We start from the raw sequence: 19,870 nt of genomic DNA, 5'->3' as shown, positions 1-19,870 counted from the left end.
TCAGCTAGTTCATTATTGGTGTATAGAAATGCTACTGATTTTTGTATGTTGCTTTTGTATCCTGCAACCTTACTGAATTATTTATCAGATATAGGAGTTTTTTGGTGGAGTCTAGGTTGGTCTAGATATAAGATCATGTCATCTGCAAAGAGAACAATCTGACTTCCTCTTTTCCAATTTAGATGCCTTTTATTCCTTTCTTTTGCCTGACTGCTGTGGCTAGGACCTCCAGTACTACAAATAGGTGTGATGAAAGTGGGCATCTTTGTCTTGTTCCAGTTATCAGAGGAAAGGATTTCAGCTTTTTCCCATTCAATGTGATGTTAGCTGTGGGTTTTTCATATATAGACTTTATCATATTGAGGTATGTTCCTTCTATGCCTAGTTTGTTGAGAGTTTTTACTATAAAGGTATGTTGAATTTTATTAAATGCTTTTTATGCAGCTGTTGAGATGATCACATGGTTTTTGTCCTTTATTCTGTTGGAGTGATGTATCACATTTATGGATATGTGTATGTTGAACCATCCTTGCATCCCTGGGAAAAATCTCACATGAGCATGCTGTATTATCTTTCTGATGTGCTGTTAAGATTCAGTTTGCTAGTATTTTTGTTGAGGACTTTTGCATCTATGGACTGTAGTTTTTTTGTTGTTATGTCCTTGTCTGGTTTTGGTATCTGGGTAACACTGGCCTCATAAAATGAGTTAGAAAGAATTTCCTCTTCTTTAATTTTTTGGAATAGTTTGAGGAGAATTGGTATTAGTTCTTCCTTGAAAGTTTGGCAGAATTTGTCAGTGAAACCATTTGGCCCTGGGTTTTTCTTTGTTGGGAGACATTACTGATTCAATCTCATTACCCATTATTAGTCTGTTCAGATTTTATGTTTCTTTCTGATTCAATCTTGGTAGGTTGTATGTGTTCAGGAATTTATCCATTTCTCCTAGGTTTTCCAATTTGTTAGTGTATAGTTGTAAGAGTCTCAAATGATATTTTATATTTCTGTGGTATCAGTTATAATGTCTCCTTTTGCATTTCTGATTTTGTTTACTTAGGTAATTTGTCTTTGATTCTTCTTAAGTCCACTAGCAGTTTATTGATTTTGTTTATCTTCCCTAAAACCCAGTTTTGTTTAATCATTTGTATTGTTTTTAAGTCTTTGTTTCATTTAGTTCTGCTCTGATCTTTATTATTTCTTTCCTTCTACTAATTTTGGGTTTGCTTTGTCCTTGATTTTCTAGTTCCTTGAGGTGTATCACTAGATTGTTTGAAATCTTTCTACTTTTTTCTGATGTAGGCATTTATTGTAGGCTCTTAGCACCACTTCTGCTATATCCCATAGGTTTTTGTATGTTGTACTTCAATTTTCATTTGTTTCAAGAAATTTTTAAATTTCCTCCTTAATTTCTTCCTTGACCCAAAGGTCATTCAGGAGCATGTTGTTTAATTTCCATGTATTTGTACAGATTGCAAAGTTCCTCATTATTGATTTCCAGTTTTATTCCATTGTGGTCTAAGAAGACGTTGATATAATTTCAGTCTTTTAGAAGTTGTTGAGATTTGTTTTATGTCCTAATATATAGTCTATCTTGGAGAGTGTTCCATGTACTGATGAAAAGAATGTGCATTTAGCTATTAGATGAAATGTTCAGCTATTAGATGAAATGTTCTGTAAATGTCTGTTAGGCCCATTTAGTCTAAAGTGCAGTTTAAATCCAATGTTTCTTTGTTATTTTTCTGTCAAGATGACCTGTCTAATGCTGAGAGGGGGATGTTAAAGTCCCCAACTATTACTGTATTGTTGTCTCTCCCTGTAGATCTAATAATATTTGCTTTATATATCTGAGTGCTCCAGTGTTGGGTCCATATATGTTTAGAATTGTTATATCCTCTTGCTGAATTGATAACTTTATCACTACACAATAACCTTCTTTGTCTCTTTTTACTGTTTTTTACTTAAAGTATTTTATCTAAGTGTGGCTAATCCTGTTCACTTTTGGTTTCTGTTTGCACATAATATCTTTTTCCATCTCTTTACTTTCAGTCCACATGTGTCTTTACGAGTGAGTTCAGTTTCTTGTACACAGCATATAGCTGGGTCATGGTTTGTTTGTTTTTATCCATTCGGCCAGTCTATCTTTTTGGATACTTTAATCCATTTAAATTCAAGGTTATTATTGATATGTCAGGGCTTATTCTAGTCATTAATTGATTTCTGGTTGGTTTATATATCCTTTGTTGCCTTCTTTCTCTCTTATTGTTTATTTTTGAGGTTTGGTGGTTTTCTGTAGTGGTAACATTTGGGTCCTTTCTCTTCCTTATTTGTGTGTTTGCTCTACCAATGGGTTTTATACTTTTGTACATTTTCATGTTGGTAGATATTGTTCTTTCACTTCAGCTGTGGGAATTCATTAAGCATTTCTTGTAGGGCCAGTCCAGTGGAGATGAATTCCCTCAGCTTTTACTTATCTAGGAAATACTTTATTTCTCTTTCATTTACGAAGGATAACTTTTATGTGTATAGTACTCTTGGCTGACAAGTTATTTTTTTCCCCAGTACTTTGAATATATCATTCCATTTTCTCTTGGCAAGTAAGGTTTCTGCTGATAAATCCACTGTTAGTCTGATGGGGATTCTCTTATAAGTGACTAGATGCTTTTCTTTTGGTGTTTTTGGAATTCTGTCTTTAACTTTTGATAATTTGACTCTATTGTGCCACGGAGACGACCTTTCTGAATTGTATCTATTTATTTGTGGATCTCTGAGCCTCCTGTATCTGCATGTCTAAATCTCTTGCTAGACTGGGGAAGTTTTCAGCCATTATTTTGTTAAATCAGGTTTCTATCCCTTTGGTTTTCTTTTCACCTTCTGGGACATCAAAAATTCAAACACTCATTGCTTTATAGTGACTCATATATCACAGTCTTTGTTCATCTTTAAATTCTAGAATTCCTTCTGCTGTCTCATCTAGTCTACTGCTGAATCTCACTATTGTATTTTTAAATTTCAGTCAATGAAGTAATTAGTTCCTGGATGTCTGTTTGGTTCTTTTTTTTATATTTATCTCTTTGGTAAATTTCTCATTCATGTATTGAATTGATTTTTGGATTATTTTGTATTATTTATCTGTGTCTCTTTTATCTGACATTCCTTAATATCACTATTTTGAATTTTTTTGGTATTTCATAATTTCTTTTTCACTGGAATCTGTTGCTGGAGAATTACTGTGTTCCTTTGGAAGCGTTATACTTCCTTGCATTTTCACATTTCTTGTGTCCTTATGTTGATATCTGCACATCTGGTGTAACAGTTGCTTCTTCTAATTTTTTGGATTTGCTTTTTTAAAGGAGGGCTTTTTCCTGAAGATGTATCTATGGTGTTGATTGGGTAGGGCACTTTGGCTTTGATTCTGGATGAAGCAGTAGTGTAGTCTCCATATAATTTATTTGGCTATAAACACCATCAGTGATGTGTGTGATTTCCTCAGCGGCTTAGGGTGTGGTTGTTAGTAGAGGCTCTGGTGAAATTTTCCTGGGGACAGGGACACCAGGTGGGCCAATCCTTGGGCCCCAGTGGTGGCAGCAGTAGGCTGAGTATGCCTGTCCTTAGGTCCAAGGGTGGTCCAGACAGGCTCATTCTTGGTGTTCTAGATGGGTTGCTCAGGTGCTAGCAATGGCTGCAGGGGGCCAAGCAGGTGGGTGGGTTCTCAGGACCCTGGACAGCAGGCATGCTGTTGGCGGTGACAGTAGCAGTGGTGGGATAACCCCCTGGCTCCTTAGCAGTCTGCACTGGTATTGCCGGTGGCTGTGACAGGCTGAGCAGGCCAGTCCCCAGGGGTGGTGTGTAGGAGTGGGTGCCACCTGTGACGGTACAGCAGGTTGGGTGGGCCCGTCCTCAGGTCCCCAGGAGGAGTGCTTAGGTGCTGATAGTGGTGGACAGTGCAGGGTGAACCCAGGGCCCTGGATGGTGTTGCTCATACTCGGGGAGGTAGAGGAAGCTGAGCGGGCCTGTCCTCAGGACCCCTGGTGGTGTGTGCAGTTGCTGGCTGTGGTCAGCAGGGGTGGGGTGATTCCCCAGGCTCCTGGTAGGGGTGGCAGTGACTGCACTGTGGCCCTGGTCCTGTGGAGGTGTGCTTCAGACCCAGGTGGCAGCTGTGGGTGGGAGAGTCTGACCTCAGAGTGCTTGGAAGCGAAGTCAGTCCTCAAGGTGAGTGAAAATGCCCAGGAGCCCCACCACTGGGGATCACTGCCAATGGCTTGTGCTTTGCCTCTGGTGGCAGCAGCCAGCAGTGGTGGTGGCTGTGGGTGGGGGGTGTCAGTGGGCCTGCAGGATATGGAGATGCAGAGGCTGTCGGGACCCAGAGCGGAATGGTCTGTCGGGACCCAGGGTAGAATGGTCTGGTGGGGCTGGGCTGTCCGAGCAGTAATGCACAGTAGCTGGTCAGGGCTGGGGCGTGTGGGGCACAGTGTGGGCTCCCTCTCTGGAGCAGGACATCACACAGTCTCCCTGTGAGTCTCCCTACGTGAGTCTTGGGGCTGTGAGTTTTGAGGGGCTTTCCTGTGGCTCGGATTGCAGGAGTCTGTGGTGGGAATGTGGACCACGGGGGTCTCTCACTTTCCCTTTTCCCACAGTGGGGAACTTCTCTGGGTTCCCAGCCGATCCCAGTCCGGGAAGAGCTGCCACGCCTCACCTCCCTCCTTGCCATAGGTGCTTCCTGTCACTTCTCTATTGAATTCCAGCTTCTCTCTTGGATCTGTTTGAAGTGTGGTTACCTACTTGCTGTTCTGGTTCTTCTTTATGAAGGAGGTCAGTACCAGGTGCCTGTGGTCAGGTGGCCCCTGAAGCCCCTCTCATTCCAGGCTCCAAACTTTCCTTTTAAAAGCTGCACCCCGCAGAGCTGACTTCAAGCCTACCTTCAGTCTTTTAATGTGATATTTGACCTTTACAAAGACGTGCTATTATGCTAAATAGGATAAACAGGCTCCCTGCCTATCAAAAAATGATTCAGTTAGAAAATTCTAAAAAAAAAAATTGAGATTATTTCCAGTTTTCTCTGATGAGACATAAAATTTACAATTGAAAAGCAGAAATAGATATTTTTAAAAAATCATTCACTGAACATTCATCAAGATCGACCATATCCTGGGCCATTAAACAAACTTCAACAAATATAAAATAACCAAAATTATATGAAGTGTGTTCTCTGATCATAATGGAATCAAATTAGATTATCAATAGCAGAAAGACAATAGAATCTCCAAACACATGGAAACTGAATAGCACACTTCCAACTAATTCATAGGTCACAGAGAGTATCTCAAAGGAAATAAAAATACAGAGAACTGGATGAAAATGAAAGCACAGAGTGTCAAAACATGTGGGATGCAGCTAAAGCAGCATGGAGGCAGAAATGTACAGCACTAAACGTTCACACTGGAAACGAGGAAAGGCCTTCAACCAATAACCAACATGGCTACCTCAAGAAAGCAGAAAAGGGAGAGCAAAATACACTCAAAGCAAGCAGAGGAAGGAAATAATAAAGAGCAGAAATCAATAAAGTTGAAAATGAAGACCATGAAGAAGAGGAGACCTGGAACAAGAGGCTGGTTCTAAAAAAAAAAAAAAACAAAAACAACAACAGCAAAACAACAACAAAAAACAAAAACAAAAACAAAAACCAAAAAAAAACCAAGCAATAAAATTGATGAACCTCCAGTAAGAATGAGAACATGAAAAAGCCAGAAGATGCTAATCATCAATATCAGGAATAAAAAACAGGACATCACTACAGATCCTGTAGTCATTAAGAAGGTGGTACTGCAAACATTTTCATACTCACAAATCTGAACTCTTAGAAGATCAACTCCTTGAAAACCACCAACTCCCAAAACTCAGCCAAGGTGAAACAGACAACCTGGATAGTCCTAAAATCATTTATAAAGGGAATTTTTTTTTTTTTTTTTTTGAGACGGAGTCTCACTCTGTCACCCAGGCTGGAGTGCAGTGGCGCGATCTTGGCTCACTGCAAGCTCCATCTCCCAGGTTCATGCCATTCTCCTGCCTCAGCCTCCCAAGTAGCTGGGACTACAGGTGCCCACCACCACACCTGGCTAATTTTTTTGTATGTTTTAGTAGAGACGGGGTTTCACCGTGTTAGCCAGGATGGTCTCAATCTCCTGACCTCGTGATCTGCCTGCCTTGGCCTCCCAAAGTGCTGGGATTATGGGCGTAAGCCATCATGCCCAGCCCTATAATATTAAAAATCTTCCTAAAAAGAAGTCCTCAGTCCCAGAGAGTTTCCCTGGAAAATTCTACCAAACACTTAAAGAGAAATTGACACCAATTTTACACAATCCCTTCCAGAACACAGAAGAAGTGGGAATACTTCCAAACATATATTATGAGACCATATGACTCTGATACCAACACCAGACAAAGATAACACACACAAAAAGACAACTACAGATTAATATCTCTCATGAACTTACATGCAAAAGTCCTCCACCAAGTACTAGCAAAGTGAATCCAACAGCATACGAAAAGAATTATAAACCGTGACCAAGTGGAATTTAAGTACACAAAGCTGGTTTGACATTTGCAAATCAGTCAATATAATCTAACGTATCAACAAGCTAAGAAGAAAAACCAGATGATCTTGTCAAATGATGCAGTAAGAGCACGTGAACAGAAGTAAGATTTATCCATGTCAAAAACTCTCAACCAATTAGTAATAGTGAGGAATAACTTCAATTTGATAAAAAAATCATCCTTAACAGTGAACCACTGAGTGTTTTCCCTCTCAGGTGAGAAGCAGGCAAGGATGTCTGGTCTCATCACTCTTATTCAGCATAGCACTAGAAATCCTAGACACTGCAAAGCATGCAACAAAAGGAAATGAAAGGCATACAGGTTAGAAAGGAAGAGCTGCAGGAAGGTAGGTGTGGCTATAAAGGAACCCAGATGATTTTTGTGGCCTTGGAAACGTTCAAGATCTTGATTATCGTGGTAGATACACAAACCTACACATGTGACAAACTGGACAGGACTAAACCCACACATACGCACAAAAGAGAAAAAACAAAACTGGAGAAACCCAAATCAGATCTGTGAATTGTATCATCAGTGTCAATATTCTGGACGTGATGCAATACTATAGTTTTGCAAATGTCAGCTTGGCAGAAACTGGGCTAAATGTACATGGTCTCAATATTGTTTCATATAATTGCATGTGAATCGGTGATGCTATCAATAAAAATCTCAGTTAAACATGGCTGAGTGTGGTGGCTCATGCCTGTAATCCCAGCACTTTGGGAGGCCGAGGCAGGCGGATCACTTGAGGTCAGGAGTTTGAGAGCAACCTGGCCAACATGGTGAAACCCCATCTCTATTAAAAATACAAAAAAGTTAGCCAGACATGGTGGCCGGCGCCTGTAGTCCCAGCTACTTGGGAGGCTGAGGCAGGAGAATTGCTTGAACCCTGGAGGCGGAGGTTGCAGTGAGCCAAGAATGAACCACTGCACTCCAGCCTGGGCGACAGAGCAAGACTTTGTCTCAAAAAAAAAAAAACAAAAACAAAAACAAAACAAACAAACAAAAATCAGTTAAACAAAAGAGGAGAGCAGAGCAAAGGCAGAGTATGGGAAGAACTTCTGGGATCAATTCACAGCAGCATGCTGCTTTTCATTTTATCTTTTATTGGCAAGGAGGGGCTGTTGGTCTCAGAGGGTCAAGAAATCTGTTCTGTTCCTCCCGTGTCACTCATTTGACATAGACCTTGAATCAATGGCGAGATCGTTCCAGGAGAATGGCAAGGAGAAAGCTAGGCTGCCAAGGGTCAAGGAGAACTTAAGGCATTCGAGGTCAGCGCAATGGTTAGACTGAAAGGGAGTGGGGAGCCATCCCGGCAGCTCCAGGGGCAGCACTGTCAGGAAGCTGCTGATTTTAAGCAAGGGAGACCTGAACATATCTGTGGGAGGAGGGAAAGGATCATGGCGCCATGAAGAGGGACAGGGGAAGAAGGGAACAGGATGACGGAGCACCCTTAGAGAGGCCCAACTGCATCGTTTGAGAGGAAAGGGGAGAGAGGCAAGGGTAAGGACCTGGAAATGGTGGGTGAAGCGGGAAGGCAAGGGATCCATCCTGGTGGCCTTGGCCTCTGCAAATGTCACCCGCTGGGAGTGCAGTAAGGCTGGGAGTCCAAAAACTGGAGCAGCACGGGGTGGAGCTGGCGACCACTGAATTCCTGTAGAGCCAAGTTCAGAAGGCTGAGCCCATCCAGCTCTGGGGAAGAGACAAGCAGCAGCCCTGGGTGACTTAAAAAAATAATTTTCCTAGTGTTTTTTGTGGTTGTTGTTGTTGAGACAGAGTCTCACTCTGTCACCCAGGCTGGAGTGCAGTAGCATGATCTCGGCTCACTGCAACCTCTGCCTCCCGGGTTCAAGTGATTCTCCTGCCTCAAGCCTCCTGAGTAGCTGGGATTACAGGCGCCCGCCACCACGCCCAGCTAATTTTTGAATTTTTCATAGAGACGGAGTTTCACCATGTTGGCCAGGCTGGTCTTGAACTCCTAACCTTGTGTTTCACCCGCCTCAGTCTCCCCAGGTGCTGGGATTACAGGTGTGAGCCACCGCGCATGGCCCTAATTATCCTAGTTTTAACTTTCATTATAAAGGGAGTACAGACTCGTGGTATAAATTAGAAAATGCAGAAAAATACAAAGAAATATGCGAAAACTACTCATAATCATACCACATAGGGATAACAAGTCTTAAATTTGTGTGACATATTTCTTCCAAGGTCTTTTATCTGTTCATATTTCATACAGTGTATTTTAATAAAATTTGGATCTCATAGTTTTGTATACTACTATTTCACAATGTTATATCATGACCATTTTTGCGCACAATTTTTGATCTTCAGAGTGTTGCTTTTTCAACAACTACAAAATATTTCTTATATTGTCATTCTACACTTTTTTCCAGTCCTCCCCATCTGGAACATCTGAATGCTTTTCACATTTTTTCCAACTACAAATAACTGTAACGAGTTGCCTTGTATATAAATCTTTGTGTGCATCTGTGATTATTTTCTCGGGGTAACTTCATTAGCTAATGTTTTCCAGATGCGTCAGCTGGCCTGTGAGCAGAGAAGGAATGGGTTTGAACTGACCAGATGGAGATAATGCAAACTCACAGAGCTTAGAAGGGCGTAGGGAAAAGGACCCTGGGAGCGAGGGTCAGGAAAGAACATGCTGGGAGGCATCAGGGGAATCATGCAAGGAGGTGAGGGAATTAGAAATTGAAGTTTAGATGAAGAGCGAGTTCAGCACGACCAAAGGTGTGGCCACACAGCTGGAACCTGATTCTCCACCCCCTGTCCCCAGAGCTCCTTCCTTGAGCCAAGGCCACCCTCCACAGTCCACGTGCCATACTCTGCCAGGCATTATCAGTACTGATGCCTGATCTCCCTAGGTGAGCCGATTGCAAGCACTCTAAAAATCTGGGGCTTCCTCGTGATCCACCTCTGCCCTTGCCTGATTCTGGAAGTCGCAGCGGTGCACACCTCTTTGATGACTGACTTAAGAGACACGCAGAAGGAATACTCACTGTCTTCATGAGTCCAGACAAGCTGAGGTGTGCTTGGAGGCCCATCCCCAGGGGTGGTGAAGCACAGAACGGAAGTGAAGTAGGCGGTAAACTTCTTCAGGTTCGTTATGTGTCCGTGGTGGACTCCGTGGAAATCTGGGGCAATAGTGACCACAGTGACAGCCTCGGGGGCATCTGCTGGCCATGCCAGAAGCTGAGATGGAACAGGGTGAAAAAGACAGCCTGTTTTCAATGGTGCTTCTCCACACTCATGTCTGCAGCAGAATTTTATTTTGCAATGAATACATCTTTTAAAATGTAAAGTCATAATTAAGAAAGTCCATAAATCCTACATTTTATAATCACACTTCAAAAAAGTTGAGATAAAAATATATTTTACAGGTTTCTGTATACAAGCATGTGTATTTACATGTATTTTATACTTGTATATGTAAATAAAATAACTACTTAACTCATATTGGAATAATGGACACTCCCCCGCAAATCTTCACCCTCTCTTCACTTAAGAAGGTTAAAAAAATGTATAATATATATTACATATATACATATACACATCTGTAACATACACATATATGGTATATACTATATATACATGTTATATATAACATATGTAGTATATTATATACATATATAATATATACTATATAACTTATGTCTACTATATATAATATATACTATATAGTATATATGATATATACCATATAATATACATATATTTTAACAGTAAAGAATAACATCTTTAACAGTAAAGATGAAACCATCAGTTAATTCAGCTGAAACAGTGCAATGAAACAAACATAAATATTTTTCTAGAAAGCACCTACTTTGTCTCAAAAAAGACATCCATGATTCAACAGGAATAACCTTAATTATTTATAATTTATATCACACTAGTTTCGTGAAAAGGATTTTAGGAGACTGGTTACAATTTTAAAGAAATACAGTCTATATCCACATCCTAAGGAAAGCTGTGTTCATGTTTTGGCAGCATTACGTATGTGTGTGAGTTTTAATTCCTTAGGCACCAAACATTGCTAGGACTAACTGGGTCTGAAAGTTGACACGCTGCCGGACGCAAAGCGTATTTACGCAGATCAAACTGACAACGAAGTCATCAAATGAACACCGCGGCCTCACCAATGAGACTCGACAGGAGAGGCCAAGAAGGCAAAAGCATCTTGCTTGATTGATACGATTTTCTTTCACAAAAGCTTCTGTCTTTGGATACTTCCGAGGATAAACAAAAGACAGGGTAAATTTCCAGCTACTTCTGCCTTTCTGGCAGACAAATCAGTATTTTAGCAAGTTGAATCCAAATGGGGGCGGGGAAAAATGAACCTTGTGTCTGAGGAAACTCACCCTCTGAATGTGAAATTACCAGGTATTGAGGCAAACTAGATGGAATCCCTTCAGTGTGAAGAGCTTCCCCTGTCTACTGGCTATTAAAGACGATTAGAGGATCCATTGCAGCTAAAATCAAGGTGGGCTCCCAAATCCAATCAGGAGAAGCTGATCTGAAAGGGAAGATCAGCTGTGCTTTGGGACGGTGTATCCTGGTACAGCAGTGAAGTTAACACACTCTGGTAGCTAAAGACACAAGAAGTCGGATGGTGGAAATTTGTCTATGTGTCTAATTCAGTCCGGGCGGGTAGCTGGAATCAACTGGTCTCAGTTCTTTAGATAGAACTCTCCCTGAAGTAGAAAGCGGGGAGAGAAAAATATCCTTTCTCCATGGAAATATCACTCATGCTGTTCCCTTTGCTCGGGGCCTGTGTTCTCCTGAGAGGACCTCCTTCTGGGAAGAAGTGGTTTGTGCAAATGTTGATTCTACTCACTGAGACAGGTCTCCCACCCACCATTTAAAAATGAATGGCCTTTCTCATAAGAAATTGCTCACTGATGTTTGAACCATCCTCTTGATAACTAGGAATTTGAATTTCTGAACCTGCAGAGCTGATGCCAAGGCTCTGGAATAAATGGTGGTCTCACCAAAGTCAAGACGCCCTGTATCTTGACGCAACCGGCTCTTGAGGCACAGGAGGGGCCGCCTCCAGCTGCGTCACATTGTGGCTCCAGACAACGACAGGTGCCCACAGGCCCTGAACCCAGGCCACGTACCTTGTATCCCTGGTTGATGCCGTTGATAAACTGCTGAGGTGGAGGGTTCCACAGGAACTGAACGGTGGTGGAGTTCACGGCTTCCGTCTGCACGTTCTGCGGGGGCGCGGTGGGCACTGTGGCAGGGCGGTCGTTGACAACAGCAGAACAAATGGCAGGAGGCACCATGGGGAGGAGAGACGGAAAGAAACCCTTAGCTGCCATCACGCTCACAGGCAATTACTGCACTGAGACTAAGGAAGTGTGATGAATGTTTTGGGAAGCTTACAGTGGCATTACCAAGAAAGAGAATTGGGCTATTTTTCATTTTCTCTTGCAGAATTCTTTAAGGCAGAGGCAGAAAAGTGGACTAGACCATCCTCTCATTCCACAGATGGGCCTTTCCTGTGGTTCCAAGGCGGACACAAGCAAAGCTTTCTCTAATTTCTGTTTCAATGAACAGATATTTGAGATCAAGGCAAGGTTTCATCTAGAAATCCTTCCTCAATATATACCACTATGTTTCAAGCTGAATTGTTCCTTACATGGAAAAAAAAAAACCAAAAATAAACAAACAAACAAAAAAAACAAGCAAATAAAATCATCACCTTCCTCCCATATACACTGTTGGAGGCGATATTTCTTTTTGTCTGTCAATGGGGACAATCATTTTTTGATTATCCATGGTTTCTCTCTTTTACAGAACAGCTACTGAACCCAATTATATACCCGCCAAATGACTGCCTTCGAGGCATGCCCTTTCTAGTGGACACACTTGTGTAACTGTAAGAGGCAGATGCTCTGCAGAGCAGTAAACTGGTGGAGGGCAGGTCCCTGCCTCTGGCCTGGGAGGGCTGGAGGGCCTCATCTGGACTGTGTTTGGGAGGAAGCGTGGCCTGTGAGGGGTAAGGTCTTGAGAAGGGCACTCTCCACTGGGAGAGCCGTGGGAAAAGGCAAAGTGTTGCCAAGGAGGCTGGTGAGGATGGGTGCACGGGGAGCACGGCTGGATGAGAGGCGGGGGGAAGCGGGGTGCTGACAGTGCACGGGTCTCTCTGGGATTTCCTACCATGCCCAGCAGCACAGCTAATCACGCATACAGAAGGCAACGGGGGAACTGAAGGCCTTTCAGAAAAGGCAGTGGGCCTGGCTAGCATCTTCAGGATGGGAACCCCGCTGGCCTGCAGAGAGGGGCCAAGCCTTTGGCTGCACCATCAAGGCTTCTACTGGGTGGAAGGAAAGTCCTGGCTCTTCAGGTGCTTGTTCTAAAAGTGAGGCATAGAAGCCTAACGGATCCTATGGTTCCAAGCAGAGAAACAAAAACAAGGGTCTTCTTGGCCAGAACACATGGGATCCCATGCGGTCCTGGTGAAAATCGCTACACTCTTCTCGGCTTCCTTCCCCAAAAGCCTGTCTCAGGCAGAGATGAGACAAACATACACTTGGCCAAGCCCCTCAAGTCTTCTCTTCCCAGGCATGTAGGAGGGCCCTCTGTCCCCATCCGCTGCTGGCCACGGCGTGATGCCCCTCAGCCCCCTCTCTAAGTCACCGGGAAACTGCCCTACTTGCCATCCTGTAAAATGCGTGGGTTAAAAATGGACACAGGGCTTGCTGTGCCTGGGATGCTAAGCATTGGAAAGAACGTCACATTCACCTAAGAACAAGAAAAGCTGAACAAAATACAGAACAATCACTTTTCCTGAGTCCATAAGACAGCTTAGGTTGCATACCAGCCAAGTGGTCGGAAACGCAAGGAGAGATGGGCCTCTCCGAGGGGTCAGGATGGGTCCCACTCACCCGTCACAGAGCGCGGGAGGAGGAGACAATGGAAATTCTGAAATTCACCCCAAATCCTCAGTGAATGGCTGAAGGCTGAATGTGGGCTACGAGAGAGGACGGAAGCTTTGGGAGCTGCAGACACATAGCACCCAGAGGAACAAAGGCGAGAACTACGTGTATTTCGTGGGTGAATTCCACCAAGCATTTGAGGAATAAATTAAACCAATTCTAAAGCATTACCCTGATACCAAAATCAGAAAAAGCCACTGAAGGAAAACTATAGACCAATATCCCTCATGAACTCAAGTTCAAAAAATCCTCAAGAAAATAATTAGAAAATAAAATTCGACAATATATAACAGTCATAATCTGGCCTGATCAAGTGAGGTGTATCTTATACATGCAAGACTGGCTCAAGATGTGAATAGCAATCGAAGTAATTCATCACATCAACAGAATAAAGAAGAAAAACATATGAACATCTTAATAGATTTAGGAAAAGCATTTGGCAAAATTTAATAACCAATTGTGATTTTTTAAAAACGAAAAAAAAAAACCCTCTCAGCAAAGCAGGAATTTAAAGGAACATTCTAAATTTTAAAAAGGGCACCTATAAAACGCCTATAGCTAATATCTTATTTCAGCTCTAAAAACATAAAATAGATATGTTTAACAAACGATGTGCAATATCTGTGCACTGAAAACTACAAAACATGAAGGAAACTAAATACTAAGTCAATAGAGAATCATATCACATGAATCCATCGGAAGAAAACGCAGTAAAGAGGTCAATTCTCCCCCAACTGATCAATATAGTGAATGCAATCCCAATCAAAATCACAGCTACACCGCACTCCAGCCTGGGTGACAGAGCAAGACCGGTCTCAAAAAAAAAAAAAAAAAAAAAAAAAAAACAAAACAAAACCACAGCTAGATATTTCTTAGACATTGAAAAGGTGATTCTAAAATTTATATGGAAAAACAAGGTAAGAATAGTCAAAGCAAGTCTGAAAAAAAATTGGACAACCTTTACTGTATGATTTCAAAACTAGAAATCAATAGTAATTAAAACAGGGTGTGTTACTGGAGAAGGGGTGGACATATTGATCAGTGACAGAGAAGACAGGCAAGAAATTACACATGTATCACTGGTTTTCAATAAAAGCACAAAGAAAAGACAGTGATTTCAACAAATGGTTCTGGAAATATTAGATATTCATTCACAAAATAAGACAAAACCTGGATCTATACCTCATACCATTTATAAAACCTAACTCAAAATGGATCAGAGGCATAAAGGTAAACCTATAATTATAATACTTTAGGAAAAATAGTTGTGACACCTGGTTAGGCAAACATTTCTGAGATACAATATCAAGGACATAATCCATAAAAGAAAAAGAAATAAAACTGACTTCATGATAGACATCTGTTAAGAACATGAAAAGACAGGCCACAGACTAGGAGACAATAAGTGTAAGACAGATATCCAATAAAGCATGTTTATCCAGGCCGGGAGTTGTGGCTCATGGCTCATAGCTGGAATGCTAGAACTTTGGAAGGTTGAGACAGGAGGATCGCTTGAGGCCAGCCTGGGCAACACAGTGAGACAAAGAATTACAAAATTAAAAAAAAAAATTAGCTGGGTGTGGTAGTGCGTGCCTATAGTCCCTGCTACTCGGGAGGCTGAGGCAGGAGGATCCCTTGAGCCCAGGAGTGTGAGGCTGCAGTGAGCAACCAAGTAAGACTTTGTCTCTTAAAAAAAAAAAAGGAAAAGAACAAAAACTTACTATTCAGAAAATATAAAGAATTTTCAAAATTCAACTATAAGAAAACCAAAAATGTGCACAAAAAGAATAGTTACTTCACCAAAGCCAAAAGAACGACAGGAAATCTGTGAGCGAAGAGAGTCTCACCATCCCATTTACCGTGATGGGATGCCCTGGACCCCTGTTCGAAGGACTCAAACAACACAAACCGACAGCAGTAACAACTTGTGTCGGTGAAGATGTGAAGCGCCCGAGACCCTTGTGGTATGAGATGAGGATGCCCGTGGCACGGCCACCTGGTGGGACCGTTTGGTGGTTTCTTACGAAGTTAAGCATGCGCGAGCCACGTGACCCGACAATCCTGCCCCTGGGTAACTGTGCACAAGAGATGTAAAAGTTCACATAAAAAATCTATATGAAGCGGGGCATAGTGACTCACACTTGTAATCCCAGCATATTGGGAGGCCGAGGTGGGAGGATCGCTTGAGCCCAGGAGGTTGAAACCAGTCTGGGTAACATAGAGAGACCCCATCTCTACAAAAAAATAAAAATGAAAAAAGTAGCTGGGCGTGACGCTGCACACCTATAGTCCCAGCTACTTGGGAGGCTGAGGTGGGGGGATCACTAGAGCTCAGGAGGTTGAGGCTGCACTGAGCTGTGATTACACCACTGCACTCCAGCCTGGGCAATGGAGTGAGACCCTGTCTCTAACTAACTAACTAACTAACTAACTAACTAACTAACTAACTAAATGTGATATTCATAGCAGCTTTAATAATCACCCCAAATTGCAAACATCTTAAATGTTTTTAAACTAATGGATAGGAAACAAACTGTAGTGTGTCCATGGAATGGGACGCTGCTCAGTAGTAGAAGAGGACAAAATACTCATACACATGAACACAGGTGAATCTCAAATGCATGACACTAAGGGAAGGAAGCCAGATTCCGAAGACTGCACACTGCACGCTGTATTTATATGACGTTCTGAACTAGGCAAAGATAGAATAAGAGAAAACAGCAGTGTTTGCCAAGTGCTGGGGCAGGGGTAAAGGGGTGAATATAAAAGCACAAAGACTTTTGAGGGAGGTGACAGAAATAGTCATATCTCCATTATGCTGGTGAATATGGGCTAAAGATGTTTGTGAAAATGTATATATAACTGTACACTAGAAAGGGTGAGTTTTACTGTATGTAAATTATGAAACCACAATAAATCTCACTTTTCAAACATGCTGCAGGCAGGGCATGGTGACTGATGCCTGTAATCCCTACACTTTGGGAGTCTGGTGTGGGAGGATCGCTTGAGACCAGGAGTTTGAGACCAGCCTGGGCAACAGGGTGAGACTCTGTCTCTACAAAAGTAAAAAATCAGCCAGGCATGGTGGCGTGCACCTGTAGTCCTAGCTACTTGGGAGGCTGAGGTGGGAGGATGGTTTAAGCCCAGGAGTTTGAGGTTATGGTGAGCTATGATCCTGCCACTGCACTCCAAGCAACAGAGTAAGGCCCCGTTCCTAAAAAAATAAAGCAAAGCAAAATGCTGCATATTCTTTGATACTTTTCCCATGAAGGTGTGTTGTCTGTGTCTGAAACCCTTCAATGTAGGCTCTGAGACTGCTTGACCAATATAATATGACCCAGGTCCTAAGAAACCAGCAGCTTCTGCTGCTTGCCGGGAGCCCTGAGCAGCCATAGGAGTGTAGGGATCCTGAGGCTGCAGGCTGGTGAGGCCAGGGGCAGCTGCCCCAGTGGACAGCCCAGGGACCCAGCCTTCCCGCCTTCCTAGCCACGGCGCCAACATGTGCACGAAACCATCTTCCCAACTGAATGAGAGGCACAGACAGTCACATATCCGAGCCCTGCTCCAACTCCTGACCCGCAAAATCATGACATATAAACAGGTGTTGCTTTTAATCTCCAAGTTTTGGGATAGTCAGTCAGGCAGCAATAGATGACTAGAACAATCTCTGCTGAAAGAAAGAAAAGAAAACAAAAGAGGAGAAAGGAGAAAAAGGAAGAAAAGGGAAAAGAAAGAATAAACATCAGGAGCTACTGGGAAAAGACCAACATTTGTTATGACGTTTTCTCTTAGAACCCACAACCTGTGGGGTTGAGGAAGGCATCTCATTCTCGGTAGGTTTAGCTCCGGGGTTTCACGAAGCCCAATTACTGACTCTGGAATGCCAGAATACCAAATATCAAATGTTGTTAAATTCTCTAAAATAAGGCTACAAGGATCATATGCAAGAAAAAAATTTGCATAATTTAAATAAGTAGCTGTCTCCTGCAGATTCAAGAGGACCTCTGTACCTTTGATTGGCTGCAGCACAATCCTCACACCAAGTTCTGGTCCAGTATCCTGGAGGCAGTGCCTCTGCGGGGTACACCATGGTTACAGAGAAACAAACTCCTAACTGAGTTCACCCATTTACCAAGGCATTTTCCCCTCGCTTCTCATTATGTGGGCTACCTCAAATCACGAGCTCTCACACTCACTCTACCCCAGAGCCCTGGCTGTGACACTCACTCTACCTGGGCCCCGGGCTGTGACACTCACTCTACCTGGGCCCCTGGCTGTGACACTCACTCTATCTGGGCCCCTGGCTGTGACACTCACTCTACCTGAGTCCCTGGCTGTGACACTCACTCTATCTGGGCCCCTGGCTGTGACACTCAGTCTATCTGGGTCACTGGCTGTGACACTCACTCTACCTGGGTCCCTGGCTGTGACACTCACTCTACCTCAGCCCCTGGCTGTGACACTCACTCTATCTGGGTCCCTGGCTGTGACACTCACTCTATCTGAGTCCCTGGCTGTGACACTCACTCTACCTCAGCCCCTGGCTGTGACACTCACTCTATCTGGGCCACTGGCTGTGACACTCAAGTCTATCTGGGTCACTGGCTGTGACACTCACTCTACCTGGGTCCCTGGCTGTGACACTCACTCTACCTGGGTCCCTGGCTGTGACGCTCACTCTACCTCAGCCCCTGGCTGTTACACTCACTCTATCTGGGTCCCTGGCTGTGACACTCACTCTACCTGGGCCCCTGGCTGTGACGCTCACTCTACCTGGGCCCCTGGCTGTGACGCTCACTCTACCTCAGCCCCTGGCTGTTACACTCACTCTATCTGGGTCCCTGGCTGTGACACTCACTCTATCTGGGTCCCTGGCTGTGACACTCACTCTATCTGGGCCACTGGCTGTGACACTCAGTCTATCTGGGTCACTGGCTGTGACACTCACTCTACCTGGGTCCCTGGCTGTGACACTCACTCTACCTCAGCCCCTGGCTGTTACACTCACTCTACCTGGGCCCCTGGCTGTGACGCTCACTCTACCTGGGTCCATGACTGTGACACTCACTCTACTTGGGCCCCTGGCTGTGACACGCACTCTACCTGAGTCCCTGACTGTGACACTCACTCTACCTGGGTCCCCTGGTGTCTGATTTGGAGCCTGACCTGTGGGCACACACTCTCCTTTCCCAGTCACAGGCCAAGGGAGGTTTTAAAGCCTCAGTTTCCTCTCTCTCAATACCTTAAGTTTAATTCAAAAAATCACCAAGCTTGCTTTTATTCCCAGGTCTTCGGCTTCTCTTTGTCTTGATTATTGCCATCAGAAATGACTCACGAATTTGTGGACAATGGAATTAAAAATGCCCTCAAGTGAGAAAGAGTTACAGCCAGCAAATCCTTCTTGACAGTGTTGAAAATAAAAGAGTGGTTATGGCTGGAAAGGTCTTAATTATTGAGGGTTACATAACCCTGCCCCTTCTTAAGACAAAGACAAGGGCTTAGTCCAACTATCCTGCAGAATAGTGAAGGCAAAAGGGGTTTCTGGTGTGCAGCGTGGCCTCCTGGGGCTCAGACTAAGCCTCAAGGGACACTTCTTCCCTGGATGATTAGCATTAGGCTCTTGCTGTGCCTCCAGTGGCAGGCCTGGAGGCAGGCTGGTAACGTGACAGGTGTTATGCTCCTTTCTGGTTTTCATTGAGCAGAAAAATATCTTTTCACTGGATAATTCCCCCCACCTGAGCACCTGCCTGAGCAGGCTCATTCGACTCTGTCTTGATGCTCATAGCCAATGACAAGGTGTTCTGTCCTGAAGCCCCCGACACTCTGGGAAAAATCACAGGTGAAAGGAGAAACCAGAAGAGCAGTTTCAGGCACTAGGGGTTTTATTTGTCATGGAAATGTGTGAAACCTGGATCAGAGAGTAGCCGTTTCTTCTACCTGAAGAGGGGATTGCCGGGAGTGGGTAGGGAAGGAGGCAGGACAGTGCAGTGGTCTCTCACTGTGCCTCGGATGGGTTACACAGGGGCCCAGAGACACTGATGTCTGTTAGTTTTCATAGCCATAAACCACTGTTTACAGCCATTCAAAAATTTGCAACTGTCAGCTGGGCGCGGTGGCTCACGCCTGTAATCCCAGCACTTTGGGAGGTTGCAGTGGATGGATCATGAGGTCAAGAGATAGAGACCATCCTGGCCAACATGGTGAAACCCTATCTCTACTAAAAACACAAAAATTAGCTGGGCATGGTGATGCACACCTGTAGTCCCAGCTACTCAGGAGGTTGAGGCAGGAGTATCACTTGAACCTGGGAGATGGAGGTTGCA

General features: G+C 43.6%; 1 protein-coding gene across 2 annotated transcripts in view; it reads right to left on the bottom strand.

The window, feature by feature from the left end:
• SDK1 (sidekick cell adhesion molecule 1) overlaps nucleotides 1-19,870 on the bottom strand; it is a 978,941-nt gene that overhangs the window by 202,748 nt on the left and 756,323 nt on the right. For both annotated transcript variants that reach the window (XM_050785652.1, XM_050785653.1), the window contains 2 exons: nucleotides 11,724-11,839; nucleotides 9,606-9,798 (listed from right to left, as the gene is read on the bottom strand). In XM_050785652.1, the coding sequence (XP_050641609.1) occupies nucleotides 9,606-9,798; nucleotides 11,724-11,839 (309 nt within the window). The remainder of the gene's footprint in view (nucleotides 1-9,605; nucleotides 9,799-11,723; nucleotides 11,840-19,870) is intronic.

Source organism: Macaca thibetana, chromosome 3, assembly GCF_024542745.1.
Source record: "Macaca thibetana thibetana isolate TM-01 chromosome 3, ASM2454274v1, whole genome shotgun sequence".
NCBI classification, from domain to species: Eukaryota; Metazoa; Chordata; class Mammalia; order Primates; family Cercopithecidae; genus Macaca; species Macaca thibetana.
The sequence above is the reverse complement of the archived record's forward strand: the minus strand, read 5'-3'. Positions and strand labels throughout refer to the sequence as shown.